The 16,057-nt window shown below is 42.5% G+C and overlaps 2 protein-coding genes across 2 annotated transcripts in view; one reads left to right on the top strand and one right to left on the bottom strand.

Moving 5' to 3' along the window:
* Positions 1-16,057, bottom strand: part of LOC119172759 (ornithine decarboxylase) — a 96,739-nt gene that overhangs the window by 28,638 nt on the left and 52,044 nt on the right. The window lies entirely within an intron of this gene.
* Positions 1,861-16,057, top strand: part of Nct (Nicastrin) — a 32,756-nt gene continuing 18,559 nt past the window's right edge. Inside the window, exons 1-10 of the mRNA XM_037423183.2 lie at positions 1,861-1,949; positions 2,250-2,363; positions 2,582-2,705; positions 2,822-2,943; positions 3,979-4,127; positions 4,942-5,089; positions 9,807-9,913; positions 10,580-10,741; positions 12,455-12,682; positions 14,299-14,477. Coding sequence (XP_037279080.2) covers positions 1,898-1,949; positions 2,250-2,363; positions 2,582-2,705; positions 2,822-2,943; positions 3,979-4,127; positions 4,942-5,089; positions 9,807-9,913; positions 10,580-10,741; positions 12,455-12,682; positions 14,299-14,477 — 1,385 coding nt within the window. The 5' untranslated portion in view covers positions 1,861-1,897. The remainder of the gene's footprint in view (positions 1,950-2,249; positions 2,364-2,581; positions 2,706-2,821; positions 2,944-3,978; positions 4,128-4,941; positions 5,090-9,806; positions 9,914-10,579; positions 10,742-12,454; positions 12,683-14,298; positions 14,478-16,057) is intronic.

Below are 16,057 nucleotides of genomic sequence, written 5' to 3'. Positions count from 1 at the left end.
TAAGGGGAACCACTTAACCGTGCATGCCTATGCTGAGCGGGGTAGTTACCGGACCCAACGCTGTTAACCTCCCTGGTTTCATTTGTCCTTATTGTCCTGCTGGGGGTCTGGCACCTTCAAACACGATGGTTACATGATCAAACCAGACGGCAACGTGCTGTCATTACATCCTACATATATATCTTTTACAGCGATATGGCACGTGCATGACGTACCAAGTAACAATGTAATTCGAACCCGTGTTCCCTGCGTGCCAGCCCAATATTCTACTACTAATATTGCTACGCCGGTGCTTGGAACTCCATGGCAAACTGACCCTCGGCAGACTTCATGTCGGTAATGAAATCGCACTGATATGTGCAATAAAGCGCTTAGAAAACAAGGAAAGGAAACAGCAGGCGTCACAAAATGCGAATTGCGTAACGAGTGGGTCGTCGAATGGTACAACCCCGTTACAATATCACAATATCACTAGGCATAATTATTCATCGTCATCAGCCACAGACAGAGGCGGATCCAGCCACTCATTTTAAGGGGGGGGGGGGGGGGTTGCTTCAAGTAACTCCGGAGAGGGGGGCGCGTTCATTACTTCTCTTTTTTTACGAGCAGAAAAACTTTGTCATAGCAGAAATACTGTAAAATGTAGTCAAAGTGGCAGTTTTCTCCTGGGGCAATCACCCCCCCCCCCTTTGAATCCGCCACTGGCCACAGGATAAAAAAAAATGCTCAAGATTCTTTGCAAGTGTGTAGCGGGTATCACGCTTCACCGAAGAATAACGAATGGGGTCATATTGAATGCCTGCCTGTTTTAAGATTCGGTGCCTCAGGCGTGGGATACTGCCACACGCTTCACATAAAAAAATACCTTTGATGCCGTGTGTAACTTAATTATAGCTACTCAACGAGTGCCATTTTACACAGGTATATCAAATTTTTTGTCATTGTTTACACAGCAGTCCGGAGTACAAGCTCGAAAGCATGATACTTGTAGTTTATATTTAATGTATCATATTATTGTCATTTCTTTTCTTTATTTTTTTAATCACCAACTAATCTTCAAACAACATTTAAAAGCCTCAGCGTGGCATTCTTATGTGGTTCTTGAAGGGAATAGAAAAGTGAGCACCGTAACTGTCTGCATCAGATGCGACTCACATCAGCAGTAGCTCACAAGAGATGGGGGTAAGGAGGGATTAACAGGATAGGATTAAAATATTTATAGAGAGAGAGGAGGGAGAGAGCGAGGCGGAGGGACAGCGACCGATGGAAGTAAAGAGAAGATAGGAAAGATGGACACGGTCGCAGGAGTCCGAGGACGGGGCGCCACTCGACGAAAGCTCTCGTCGGCGCCAGGAGATGGCGTAGGGCGAGCCCAGTCGCCCAGAGCTGCGCTGTCGTCGGAGATCGCAGGGCACAACCGGTCGGCACGTAAACTAGCGAGCGAGTCCGCTCGCACCGCATTCTTGGCCAATCCCCTAAAGTGGGTACGTGCCATATATTGTGGGAAAACAAACAAACGAAGAAACAAACAAAAATGCCTGTCCCAAAATTATGATTTATGGTGCAGTGGGTACCCTGCAAGTGTGCTTGTATAGCAGTCACCCAAATAGTGTTTAAAAAGTCTCTGAAAAGCCGCTTCTCCAGCTTAAAACACATGACAGGTGGTTACAGAAACCGAAACCGAAACACAAAGTCTTTGATTATTATTTAGAAAAACTCTACAACAAAGTAAACGTGCAAATATTACATTTGTGTTATGTTTTGTCTACTTAAAACGTACAAACTTTCAAATGCGGTTTTAATTTAGTATTTTATAGTTATTTCTGCAAGTTCCTTTTCAAGCAACTTGAGCTTGTCGTCTCCATTCAGAATTTCCAGACGGCGCTGCTGCCAAAATATGGCGCTGTCATATCGGATAAGAATATTTCTAATACAAGTTTTATTTATATGTAAGTACACGTCTTATATTTCTGTTGTATTTACCGACCTATTAGTGGTTTAGAGAAGCACAAAGGCGTGCTCTCGTTCACTGTAGCATGAGAGCAGGGCTCTCAAAAGCAAGCAGCCTTCGTTTGCGGCATGACTTGGCGGTGTCGATCGTATGCTGTCAATTCATTTTTTTGTTTGTATATATTTGGTGTGACAATTCAGCGATGAGCTGTCTCGGACAGCGCTTTCTGTGGGCTTTACAAATGCGCTCCTTGTGATTGTTCTCAAAGTTATCGTGATCTTCGGGTCTCTTTTTCCAGCCATCATTGATCAAGTTCTGTCGGATAGGACGAGCCTAAAGATATACCAGCCCATCCAGGCCGATTTCTACTGTTTCCGAAGACTTAACGGAACACATGAATTCGGATGTTCGTGTAAGTAATCTTTTCATTGATTCGCATGGAAAAACTGAGCGTTGGCGTTGGCGCTCGCAACTTGCTTTGGTCGGCTGTCCGTCGTAGTTTTGCAGAAACGCCTTACGTTTCGTGCGCATCGCCCACGATAAACGAACGTTATCAAACCTCCACGCTCGTTTCATATTGACGGGAGCGGTCGCTTTATCTTCTCTTACCTACTGCCTTATCCCCCACAGCTGAGAGGAGCGGGAACGTCGGCGTAATTCACGTGGTGTCGACCGAAGAGGATGTCCAATTCATCCTTGATGATGACAGCGGCATCAAATACGTCGCTGCTCTTCGCTCGGATTTCTTCAACATGTAAGTTGCGTGGCAGTGACGCTTATTTGCTCTGCGATCGCAGCGCCGTGTTCCATTCAATTTTCGCAGAGCATTTATACTGACCCCTGTAACCTACTTTCGTTTTACGTTCTCAGGGGTAACATGACAAAGCTCCAAGAATCCGGCCGAGTTACTGGTGTGATTGTGCTAAGAAGTGGGCAAAACCTCCCAAGTGAAGGGTTTTCGCCGGACAGCACGTGTCCAAATGATGGCTTTGGTGAGTTTAGTGGCAAGCCTTATAGTAGTCTGTGTGCTGTCAATATTGTTCTTGTGCTGCATCCTGAAGAAAAAAAATGTAACCTTCGCGTATTCTATAACAGTACAAAAACAGTGGTGAGAAAAAATTCACCAAGGCCTGACGACAGAGGCTCCTGCTTTGTTCATTGGTTAGGCAGCAGTGAGCAGATTATGCACACAATAAGAGGACATTGAACATTATCACCTTACAACATTGAATATACAAAAAAAACTGCAGTGTCAACTGATATGCAGCAGTGACACATAAATGCAAGAGTCGAACACATTGTATGAGTTTTGGGTTACTGTCATACATAGGCTGCATACAAGCACACCAATTCTCATTACATAAAGAATATTGGAACACTAAGCAAGGATAAATGAATATTGACAGAACAAAGCGACAAATGAAAAACAGTAGCAGATTTCTGGTCATTAACACGGCTCTAAAGGTAATGCAAAATGGCTTTGACACTGGGTAATGAATGTTAGTACAACTTCAGTAACGGCACACCTTGAGTACATTTGTGCAACTGAAAAATAGTCAGCTGTATTCAGTATTGTTTTCAAATAGTAATGACTTGAAACGATTTTCAGTAAGTGTATTGAATTCAGTGAGTGTGTTTCAGGAGACAGCATGCGCAGTGCTGGTGACGTCACATGTGCCATGTTTCTTGATGGTCACTGGGTGGCGACATTTGCAAATTGTCAGGACAAATACTTGGCCCCGATATTTTCTACTGACAACTTTGGGGGCCAGAAACCCCCAGTTTCCATTTTGGCAATCTTTCCTGGAGGCATTGTTCGGACCGCAAAAAGGTCCATTCAGCTATGAACAATTCCACTGGCATGGTGTTATCAAAGTTGTCATCTTAAAAAAATGCCGAACCGTAAATGAATGTAACAAAAAAATGTAAAAAAAACTTGCTGTCGAGGTTACGCTATATTAAATGAAGTCCAAATGGCCAAGATGTTCTAGTGTATGGCAACAGCCTGACGTCAGGTTGTCTTTCAGGCCTGTACAGAGACCATAACCAGTACTCTAGCTGCAAGAAGGTCTCCTGGAATGCCAAGAATCCGGGGACAGATATGTTTTTTACTCGCTGGAACTTTCCCATCTTCTTAGTGGATAACGAGACAAGTATTGATATCATCGTCAATAAGGTGAGTCTTTGTTGTACTGTTGAAATACTTCTTCTGTGTCGAGCATTCAAGAAGCTTGTTGCACTAGTGTCTTGACTGTTGTAATCTGTGTCAACATAGTCGGTACTTTGTTCCCAAATTTTTTACCAGAAGTCAGTAACACTGACTTTGGTGCTGTTCAACTTTACTAGAAGGTCACTTCATTAGAGAAGCTACTGCACAGCTAGGAATTCTCAACTTTGCGTCATAATCGATAGTAAAAAAAAATCACTTGCACTGTAGTTAGTAATGCTGTCAGCTGCTTTGGAAATGGTTGTTTGGTGTATTTGAGGAGTTCAATGTCCCAGAGCAACTCAGACTACGAGAGGCACCATTGCAGAGGGCTCCAGATGTTGAACTTTACAAGGATTAGCTTATTTTGTGACTGGCTTATAGAATATTAAGACAACTTCTGGATGTGAACGATGAAGCAGCTCTAGAAAAAAATGAAAACGGGAAGAAAGTGGCGTCTTTGCGTCCTCTTATGTTCGTTTTGTTCTATTACTGTTTCATCACTCAAATTCAGTATGTAACAGTTTAAGATGCTAATAACCCCCCTGAGTATTTTTTTATATCTTTGTTAAAACACCTTCTTCAACCATCCGCCTTATTTCATCATTTGCGACGTGATCCACCACAGGTGGTTGTTTGTCAGGTTGAGTATGTAGGTGTACGAAAGTATGGTCTTTTAAAAGAAAGTTTGTATTCCCAATGACATCGATATGCTGATCATGACCATGTGGGCATTGTGGTCCAACACTTGAACTTGCCGTTTATTCATCTGCCTTTGTTCCAGTGTTTCAACGAGCACAACCTGCCCGACAAAGGCTCGCACGAGCGCAAGTGGCCCCTTTGTGCAGCCCAGTTGAGAAGCAGGATGAGTGCTGCCAAAGACAGCGTAACCTGCATCAGGCGGAGTGAGAACTTGGTCACCATGAACCCTCGTGAGTGGTCTCATCCCTCTCTGTGCTTAGCCTGGCTCGTTATTTTTGTAACACGGGTTAGCGAGTTTTAGAACAGTGCAATGCAAAGCTTTGTGCTTGCGTTACACATATGCCAAACGCTCACCTCTTGCGGGCTTCCATAGAGCGGCGAATGCTGCCGCTATGCCCGTAACGCGCACAAGCTTTGCGGACGGTATTATAAAGCTCTGTTGTTGGCGGGCTAGTTGGTACATACTGAACGTGGGACAATGCGTCTAGACGACACCCAAATTTACAACAATAAGTGTATGTGTGCTTGTAACTTTTTGTCCCGTCTATTCACACTGTCCTATCTTCATTATTTTTCTATCTATCGTTCATTACTTTCTATCCAGCGTTCACGGCTATACTACTGCATGGAGTCTTGCATTAGTAGGCTGTCTTCCTGAATTGCAACAAACCTTGCCTGAATTATTAAAACACTGGTGACTTCTGAAGCATTTTTTTGTCACACGGTAACGATCGTCATGTATCATCCAAACTTTTCTTTATTGTTTATGCGGCATGTTCAGCCATTCCAGGCCAGAATGTTGTGCGTGCCATCGGCACGACATAGCATTATCGGTGAGAAATTAGCAAGCACATGATTGACCCTCTATTGCATGAGACACTTAATTTAAGAATTATTTTCTCAGCTTTTATCATCAAATTGATGAAGTTTCCTGGTTATTGGGACTAGTTAAAAAAATACAGGTTTATGCAAAATATGGCACGTCATGCAGATAAGTGAGCGATGTTGCTGCTGTTGTTAAAAAACGAAATCTAATTGATTGTGCTGCTCATAGCATAGTGTGTGGAACAATTCGAAACTATTGTTTTCTCTGTTCAGGCATTATTGAATATTTCTCTTAGTGCATCTCATGGCTGATATTTATGCACAAAATGGCAGGGTACACACTTGCCTGTTCACATTTGCTTGACCCACTATGCTTTTTTGTCCAAATTACTGACCACTGAATCGTAGTTGGGCATGTCAGTTGCCGAGAAAATTGGAAGATCCAAACGTTGACGTGTATTCACCAGACCTTGCATATTTTTTTCATGTTGCCTCGCTAAAAGATGCAACCGAAAATTTCCAGGTACTTTTGCTCGCACTTCAGTCTTTCGTGGAGCATCTCAAAAGTGACCAAAGCAACCTAAATCCTGCACAGCAGAGCTTTGCTGTCTGAGGCTGTTATTTTCTCATGTTTGTATTGTGCAGCAGAATGCAGATGGAAGCATATTTTGCATTTTCTCGCTGAAATGCATAGTGTGCCAAATATATAGCACATAATAATTTGCAACTGTATACCGTATTTGATAAAGGAATTGAGTAAACTAACAATGAGTGCCAATCTTAAAGCCAGGAGTCGTGCCAAAATAATTTTTTCATGTTCGTGCTGCAAAAAAAAATGCAAGAAAAAAATGCTAGGTGTTGTTCACATGTCAAACAGGCACATGTATTGTGGAGTCTATTTTGTGTCTGTTTTTTTGTACTGCACATGGCATGACAGCACTTTTATTATTTTAGGTATGCATAACTACAGAAATTAATGTGACAGTATCACATTTTCAACTAAGTTTCTTGTTTCTGTTATAAAAAACGTTAATTGGTATTTGCCAAATATGAGACTCCATGCAATAGAGGATTTTAAAAGAAAAAGACGGAAATGCAAGCAAACTATATAATAATTATTTTTGTGTAGTGAAAAGACCCCCAGGATATTGTAACTGTTTTTGGAGTGTATATATGGGGATTCATGTATATTGTATAGAGCGTATTCAATAGTGGCATTACATTTTCTTTTTATTTCACGAAGTTAAGATATGCCCATTAGCACCAATCACTAAATGATTAAGTACCTATTGACCTGACAAAATGTGCTACAAGAAAGCTAGCTTTATAGTAAAAAAAAATAACCTGTACCGAGACTTTTTTTGTTCTAGATTAAATTATGATGAGGCTACTCTATCAATTGAAAATGCAAATTGTTGTGTCTGCAACTGTCACCATATTTTTTAAATGAATACAATGTGCTTGTATGTACTGTATTGAACTTCCGTGCAGTCATTTGGAAGTTTATATGGTTAATAACAGTAAGTAGGAAAGACAGATGCAGCCCCGGGTTGACGCATTTATATTTTTTTCTTTTGAGGCTTTGTGGTAAGCCTTCTTAATTGCCTTTACTGTCGTAACCAATGTTAGCCTTGACGCAATGAACGATAATCTTACTACTATCATCAAGGAGTGTGGAATAGAAGTCAGAGGTACGGTCACTAGTCAGGACAGTGGCAAACTATCTCAGTAGACGAAAAAAATCTTATTAAGAGACAGCAAACCATGAAAACTTCAAATGCATCCGACGAAATAGTGTTAGTGAAGCTTTTGAAGTTAATCAATAGGCGTAAGGTAGCTGATGTCGGAAGGTATAGCATGGAGAGAATTGAGCAGGCTGTGAAAAGTTGCAGAAGCCAGAAAGCTGCAAAGGCAAACTTGTGCATAGGTGGAAAAGGGATGTATGCATTAAGGAACAAGGAAGGCAATGGCATAATCAATATGAATAGGATAGTCAAGGTGGCGGAGGAGTTCTACAGAGAGCTGTAAAGAAGCCAAAACAACCAGGATGATATCGTTAAATACAATAATAGTCCAAAGGAATTTGACATTCTAGCAGTGGCAACGGGGGAAGTGAGGAAAGCCCTAGAAAGAATGCAAAGAGACAAAGCCGCTGGTGAAGATAAGGTAACAACGAACCTCCTGAAAGATGGCGGAGAAATTGTGTTAGAAAAACTGGCCGCCTTATATACGAAGTGTCTCTTGATGGGAAGGGTACCAGAACCTTGGAAGAAAACCAACATCATCTTAATGCATAAGAAAGGAGACGTCAAGGACTTGGAAAATTACAAGCGGATCAGCATACTGTCTGTTCTCTACAAACTACCGTATTTACAAAATTAATAACTAATAGAATTAGGGCGACATTACAGTTCAATTAAGCAAAGGACTAAGCAGGATTTCGTTCAGGCTATTCCACAATAGACCATATTAATACGATTAAACAGGTAATAGAGAAATGTGCAGAATACAACCAACCCCTATACATAGCCTTGATAGATCACGAGAAGGCATTTGACTCAGCCGAGACATCAGCAGTAAGGCAGGCACTGTGGAATCAGGACATCGAAAAAGCCTACATAAACATACTGGAAGAAATCTACAGTAGATCTACATCCACCATTGTTCTCCATAAAGAAAGCGACAGAATCCTAATAAAGAAGGGTGTAAGGTAGAGAGACGCAATCTCTCCAATGCTATTCATCCCCCGTGTTTAGAGGAGATTTTCAGGAGCCTAGATTGGGAAGAGTTAATGGAGAGTACCTTAGTAACTGCGATTCGCCGATCACATTGTCTTGATCAGTAACTCGGGGGCCGAATTACAGCCCATGAAGACTGAACTGGACTTGGAAAGCAGAAAAGTGCACAAAACTAAAGTAATGTACTACAGTCTTGGCAGAAAACATCACTTTGTGGTAGGTGGAGAGACGCTTGAACTTCTGAAGGAATATCTCTACTTAGGACAAATAGTAACCGTGGAGCCAAACCTTGAGAGTGAAATAACTAGAACAATAAGGATGGGGTGGATCACATCCGGCAAGCATTCTCAAATCATGAATGGTAATCTGCCACTCAAGAGGATTGGGCACCCTCAAGAGGAATGTATATAACAGCTGCATCTTGCCAGTACTTACCTACAGAGCAGAAACTTGGATGCTTACAAAGAGGGTTCAGTTTAAATTGAGGACGACGCAGCGAGCGATAGAAAGGAAAGTGGTAGGTGTAACCTTAAGAGACAAGAAGAGAGCAGAGTGGATTAGGGAACAAACGGGGGTTAAGGATATCATAGTTGAAATCAAGAAGAGGAAATGGACATAGGCTGGGCACGTAGCACGTAGGCAAGATAAGCGCTGGTCATTAAGGGTAACCGACCGGATTCCCAGAGAAGGCAAACGCACGAAAGTGAGACAGAAATATAGGTAGGCCGATGAGATTAAAACGTTCACAGGTATAGGTGGCAACGGAAAGCACAAGACCGTATTGATTGGCGAATCATGGGAGAGGCCTTTGCCCTGCAGCAGCCGTAGTCAGGCTGATGATGATGATGGTGACTGTCATGACAGGGCAAATAACATTGGTGGTTACTTCCTTCCAGATAGCTAGTCAAACGGAAAGTAACTTAATTTGTATTTGAACACTAAATGCTATGGTGCCATCTAGTATATAGCACATGTAAATCAGAGCACCTTCACAGCAAAAGCAATTGCTCTCATTAGGATTGGACAGGTAATCAAGGTAGCAATCGCAAAATGTCTCCAATACTTTTTCTTCAACGAGAACTTAGGCCAAGCAAACTACTTGTATTTTACTGTTGCATCGAAACGCCAGTAACATGGCTGAGTTTGAATTCGGTCTCAGTGCCACTATGTATACATGCCATGCGACGCCATCACGCCGAGTCTGAAACTTGACTCGCATATGCAACCCACCGAGTTCTCCGTAACATGTGCATACTTTGGTGCCTATACACTGAATCAGAATGCATAGGCAAAAATGAAGACAACCCTTTGAGGCGGGCATGTGATTATTCAACCCAAGACAGTGCCTTGCATTTTCTCATCTCATCTCTATTTCTCTATACAGTGCGCTACTGCGATCCTCTCACAGATAGAAATGTCATCTCTACACTCTACGCCACAACCACTGAAAAGGCTGTGAGCAACCGTTCTGTGGTGGTCGTGGGTGCAAGGGTAAGAAAATCATGCACACCCTCTTCCAAACAGGTCGTGCGCGTCATAAATGTTACTTGTCTCGCATTAAAATGGCAGGCCACTCGCTGATAAATGTTATCGAAACTAATCATAAGGTGACCTGTTATTGGAACTCTTGGTGAAGTTCCTTGATGGTAAACTATTGTGGCCTTATTTCAGGCTTACTTCTATACCTTGCTTTTGACATTTTGAAATTAATACGCTGCAAGGCTTTAAAGGAACACTTAAGGAGTTAAACGATTTTTCACGTGTTATTAAAGTACAATTTCTCAATCCTTAAAACACCACTCTTAACCTGACACAACACTTTGGAAGTGAGATAACAAGCAAAAAGATACGAGTAGAGGCATCACCTTGAGATTCCCGCCCCAAACACAGTGACATCACAAATTTTGACGGCATCTACTGGGCCCTGCGTAGCTCCTGATCGATAAAAATGAAGTACCTTATCATCTGTGGGTGCCATAGCCCTAACATATGAAGTTTCAGAAATTTTAATTTAGCCAAGCAAACGAGAGAGAAAAAAAAGCCTCCTTTCTTCCCACATTAAATATTGACCATCAAAGGGGCTCTTGGCAGGGTTTGCATGTATACTACAGCAGATCGACTTTTTATTTTTTTTTTTTCACCATACTCTTCTTGCAGCTTGACACATTCTCGATGTTTGATGGCCTCGCACCCGGCGCTGACTCGTCAGTCTCCGGATTCGTCACGTTGCTCATAGCAGCCCAGATGCTTAACCAGCTGAAGGTGGCCCAGAAACCAGAGTTTGAGAAGAATAATGTCCTCTTTGTCATGTTTAATGGAGTAAGTACTTTCACAGCCACTGCGGCCAATTTCTAATGAATCAAACTAAAGGCAATCGGTCAATGAAAACCATTTTTTGTTAGCACAACTTGCTGAAGCCAAAAAAAAAGTGTACTATAAGGTGTTGTTTCTACTTTTTGACAGATTTGTAGTACAGGTGAATCTCAATTGAACAAAGTCATTGAGACCTACAAACTATGTCATTATATCGGGAACTTCTTAAAGTCAGAAGAATGACGTATTCATTGGCAAGTGAAAAAGCTGATGATTTTCGCCTACGCACGCTTCGTCAGCAGCGGGAGAACACCATTCTCGTATCTGGCCAGTGATATCAAAGCGTCAACACCACCCTCGTGTGCCCTAGCAAACTGTTTAAGCAGGTCAATGGTGCCCATCACCTGGCTCGGTGTGGGCACAAAACCTTCAACAGCATCCATATAATTCGCATCCTCAGACTCCCTTTTCCGAGCAAGCGTCTTTTTGGCAGCATTCGATGAAACCGGCCACTTTCATCAATGTCTTAGACATCTCGCATGGAGTACCTCCTCAGGATCTCGGAGACGTTCTCTAACAACCACTTGTCAGCTCCTTGGTTGTCCACACTTGACAACCCCCCTTTCAACGCTTGGCCAGCAGTCCTGTGGTGCCCTTTCGAACACAAGAGCAAGCTGAGGTGCTGGCAGCACATTGCCAGATATTCTAGATGCCGTAAACTTGGAAAAACATGTTTTTCTGTGCATTTTCTTTGCAAGATGATTCGTTAAATTGAGCTTCACAGCAAAGTTACTTTAAATATTTGGAGTTCATAAAAGCATTAAGCCTATGGGCGAGTGCAGAGAGAGTCCGAAGTTGTGCATTAAATTGGGAAATTCATAAAACTGGGTTTCATAGAATCAAGCTTTAACTGTAGTTATTGAGGTAAAGTAAGATGAAATTGAATGAAAACAAGAACAACTTCTTGTCAGTGGTTACCACATCTGTAACCTTCTGTCTGTCAACTAGAAATTGTGCCACACAAATTGAGCAACCTCCTACTTCCGACTCCTTCATACACGACTGGTCCAATAAATATGAAGAGAATACATGGGCAGCAAACACCAATTATAATAATGCTTGGAACACCAGGCACACACCGCAAGCCATACAAGATCGTGTAAAATACTAAAGTGCCTTTTTGCACCTGCTCTTGACATAAGGATAATACAAGGAACACTGGGGAAGGTGCTCTTGCTCAGAAGTGCTGCGAAATTTATGATAAGGCCTAAGAAATGTTGCCCGATTAGTTCTGATTACTTTCATAGCTGTCAAATGAGGATTAGTGGTATCTAAAAAGCTAGTCCTAGACATTCTCTATTCAAGCCTTTTCGAAGTTTATGTGCCACGGCGCTAATGTCAGAGGTCGCCAAAGAGAGTTTCGAAACTCATTACTGGGTATAAAACATGCGGTGACTGAAAGAGCTCACGGACATGTGCATACGTCTGTACCACAATCTGCTTCTGAGCAAGAAGTGACACCTTTCATCGAAATCCTATACATTGCAAGGAGCCAATCGTCTCTCGGTAGTTGTGAGCAACACATCGCTTACTTGGCTAATGTGTTGCTGTTGGGCCACTTGCTGCAGTGTGCACATTATTAAGAACAAGAGTCTGTTTTTGTTCTCTTCAGCATAGTTCTGTATGCTTCGCTCAATGCTTCATGGTTCTCTATTTCAGGAAGCCTTCGATTACATTGGCTCTAGTCGAATTGTGTACGACATGGAAAAGGGCCAGTTCCCCCTCGTCGGACGGCCGGCATCAGCCAAGGCGCAGCCGGCGAATCTAGCCCTGCAGCACATCTCTCACTTTGTAGAGCTTAGCCAAGTGGCACCACTTGGAAATTCCAGCACTGTTTACTTACACACCGATCCTGTCTCGACAGCTTCTGCTGAAGTGAACCGGACGGTGCGTGTTACCCTCTTAATGGCTGTTTACTAGGGGTGTGGATATCAAAATTGTTCAACTCCGAAATAGATTTGATGCTAAAGTCAATTTGTAGACAAAGTCTTGCTTCTCAATTACATAGGGGTACTGTGTAATAAGTGGCTCAATAAGTCTATAATGTTGTTAAAGGTGTCGAGGAACTGAAATGTGTTGAATAAATGTTTTAGTGTCAATGACTGAGGTGCAATCCTCGCTACCTTCAGCTTCGAAGAGGTGGCCAAGCGACCCAATTATGATTGAGCTGAGCACCATTAAAATTCATGATGAATAAACGGGCAGCAACTATAAAAGCTATAAAAGGCTTGTGCAAATAGTGAATTTTAGGTTAGAAGCGAATAGTGATTTTGGTCAAATAATTTCGAATCAAATTCGAATAGCATGTATATCGTATATTATAAAGAAAAATAAGCATATTTGTTATGACCTAGCAAGCCTGCACAATATTTTTAAAAATTGAGTCAAGGCCTGTGTAAATGCAATTTTTTTTTTCATCAAATGAAGCAGCAACAACTTCGAATAGTAGCAGAATACGACTTTCGCTAGAATGCAAGCAACGACCTGTAAAATATGCTACTTTTTAAAACTTCCTATACTTAGAGCATACAAGTAGGCACATCAAACTTTTAAACTTATTAACCTTGAAGTGAGGCTTCGCAGCAGTGCGGATTTCCCCTGATTATGTGTTTCCACAACTTACCACCGCTCTACTGCAGTGAAACCACAGATGCGAATTAATATGTATTCGTTTGTTTCGAATAATTCGAAAATTTCAATATTTTAAATTTGATTTGAAGCGAATTTGAATACTGTATTATCTGTTCGAATATTTGAAGCATTCGAATATTCGCTCAAGCCTAGTTATTATGGATGATGATGTGCAGGCGTATGAAAGGGGAGTTACGTATCATTAGATAATTAGGCATAAGTTAGCAGGCATTATTCTTAGATAATTAGGCATAAGTTAGCAGGCATTATTCTTGGTTGGAGTGGACACCCGTCAGTATGATTCAGAGCGCTAAAGTATAAACAAGAACTGAACCCCTTTGTAAGAGACATGAACCGGGGAGCAGTTCTTGTCTTCCACATGAGGTGTCTCTCATAGACAGGGTATTAGATATGCATTTTGTTATCAACCCCCATTTCAGTGTAGGCACACTGGTGTTTCTCATAGCTATTTGTCTGTTACATCAGTGTCTCTTATAACGGGGTTTAATTGTATAAGTAAGACTGATCATCCCTAGTTTCCGGGCTCTTGTTTCTTCTCAAGTGACTAGCTTTAATTTGCAGTGTGCCAGCCTGTTCAAAAGCCTTGGTGTTTTCATAATTGTCAGGATTGGGAAATGAGTATTATGCACGTGCGTGCATAGTGCATAATTGCCAACTGTCTCGAAACTTCCATGAACATAAAAAATTCAGGACCTTTCACCTAAACTTCAAGTATGATTCATCAAGTTTTATAGAAAAAGGTGAATTATTCAAATAGACATATTGTGAAGGCGTCACATTCTGCACACTGGCCGATAAACATGCCAGGTTTGCAGGTAACGTGATGGTGAGTGTGTGTTTTCTATGTCCAGGTGAACAACCTGGTTGAGCAGATCATGAAAGCAGCCCAAGCCCAACCTCTGGAGCTCAGTGTAGAAGCATCGCCTCTTGAGCAGCCATTACCTCCATCATCAGTACAGCGCTTCTTGAAGAAGGACAAGAACATTGCCACTGTGGTCATCTCCAACCACGACAAGCAGTTTCTGAACAGGTACTTGTGCTCATATTCACTGACCGGCCACAATGACACGACTGTGGCATTTCACTGCTTAGCACATAAACGTGGGTGCAGTTGACCACTTGCGGTAGAGCTTCTGTGCATGTGCACTAACGGTGCAACTAGCGCCCTCTTCAGGTGTCTTTGGTTTTGGTTGAAAAACATGAGTCCAGTTGGCCGCTGGTCGTACGTTCGTGTGTCATGGTCGAGTGACCTTGCTTTTACAGTTTGTGCAAACATGCCAGCGCTTTGTGTGAACTAATGTGAAAGGAGCATGAAAAGCTAGGCCGGTTAGTTTATGTTTAGATGCAAGAAAAACCAGCGGAAACTTCTGGCGATGGTGTGTGATTGAATGAGCTTTTTTCTTCGTCCTTGTCTTCTTCACTGGTTTTTCTTGCATCTAAACCAAGAAAAGAGCACAAATTTCTACAGGTTCACGTCTGCGGGGCTATTTACTGAAAAGAGAAATGCTGGGTTGCTTGGATAATGGCTGCGGGATTACAGCATTTTTGCAGCTTGCTGTAAGTGCTGAACCAACATTCTCGGATCTTTGTAGCACGGCAGCACACATTCTCGCGTATATCAATGCTTCTAAAGGACCGCAAAATACTGCCGTTAGTATGCGAGGATGGGCTCTTACGTATCTGCAGGAGCTATGACTGAGATGGAAGCACGGGTAATTTAATAATCACAACAGTTGAAGCTGCGTCCGCAGCCATTCTGTGTAGTAGGAAGAACTCCTGTGAATTGAAGAAAGCATAATACAGTAGACTCTCATTAAACGAAACCTGAAGGGACCGGAAAAATGTGTTTCATTTAACAAGAGTTCCATTTATTGAGAGATGAACATGGGTGCAGAATGCAAGCACGAAACCAAGCATTGCTGAGGCGACAGTTCCATTTAAGCAGTAGTTCCATGTACCAGATTCCCGTTTACTGAGAGTCTACTGTATTGCGTATTAGGAAATCGCCTACTCCCAATACTGTTGTACCGTATTTACACGATTGTAAGACGACCCTTTTTTTCAAATTTGACAATCCAATGTTGGGGGGTCGTCTTATAATCGAAATCGAACCATGTACCTTAGAATCGAAATCGAACCATGTATTGTCATCTCGAATAGTTTCCCGCTCAACCCAAAGCGCATAGTTTTCCGCGTGCTTATACAAAAGCTTTTCTTTTTTTAGCATCTACTGCGCGCATTACGAGTGCTTTTATGACGAGCGCACGGCTCTTGAGGGAGCACCGGTAATCGATGGAAGAGCCGCCGTAGGGGGGTATTGGTAGTTGACGGAAGAGCTCCTCTTTGTGATACAATTTTCTAAGCGGGCGCGTCGCCGCGTGCTCCTGTCGCTTGTGTCCACGACCGGCTCTCTCGAGTCACTTCTGTCTGACATGAGTGCCGTAGGCTCGAAGAACACTCGGTGCTCGAACACTCGGCGCTCGTCAGGAAGCCGCGAACTTACGCCAAGCGGGCGTGTGAGGAGAGCCTCCCTGGCTACTGTGTGCGGGTGGGTCCTCTCCGCATGGGCGGCCGTCCCACGCGATGCCGTGGTGCAGTCGTTCGCGAAGT

Source organism: Rhipicephalus microplus, chromosome 4 (genome assembly GCF_043290135.1).
Source record: "Rhipicephalus microplus isolate Deutch F79 chromosome 4, USDA_Rmic, whole genome shotgun sequence".
In the NCBI taxonomy this organism is placed as follows: domain Eukaryota; kingdom Metazoa; phylum Arthropoda; class Arachnida; order Ixodida; family Ixodidae; genus Rhipicephalus; species Rhipicephalus microplus.
Note: the sequence above shows the minus strand (reverse complement) of the source record. Positions and strands in the feature narration are given on the sequence as shown.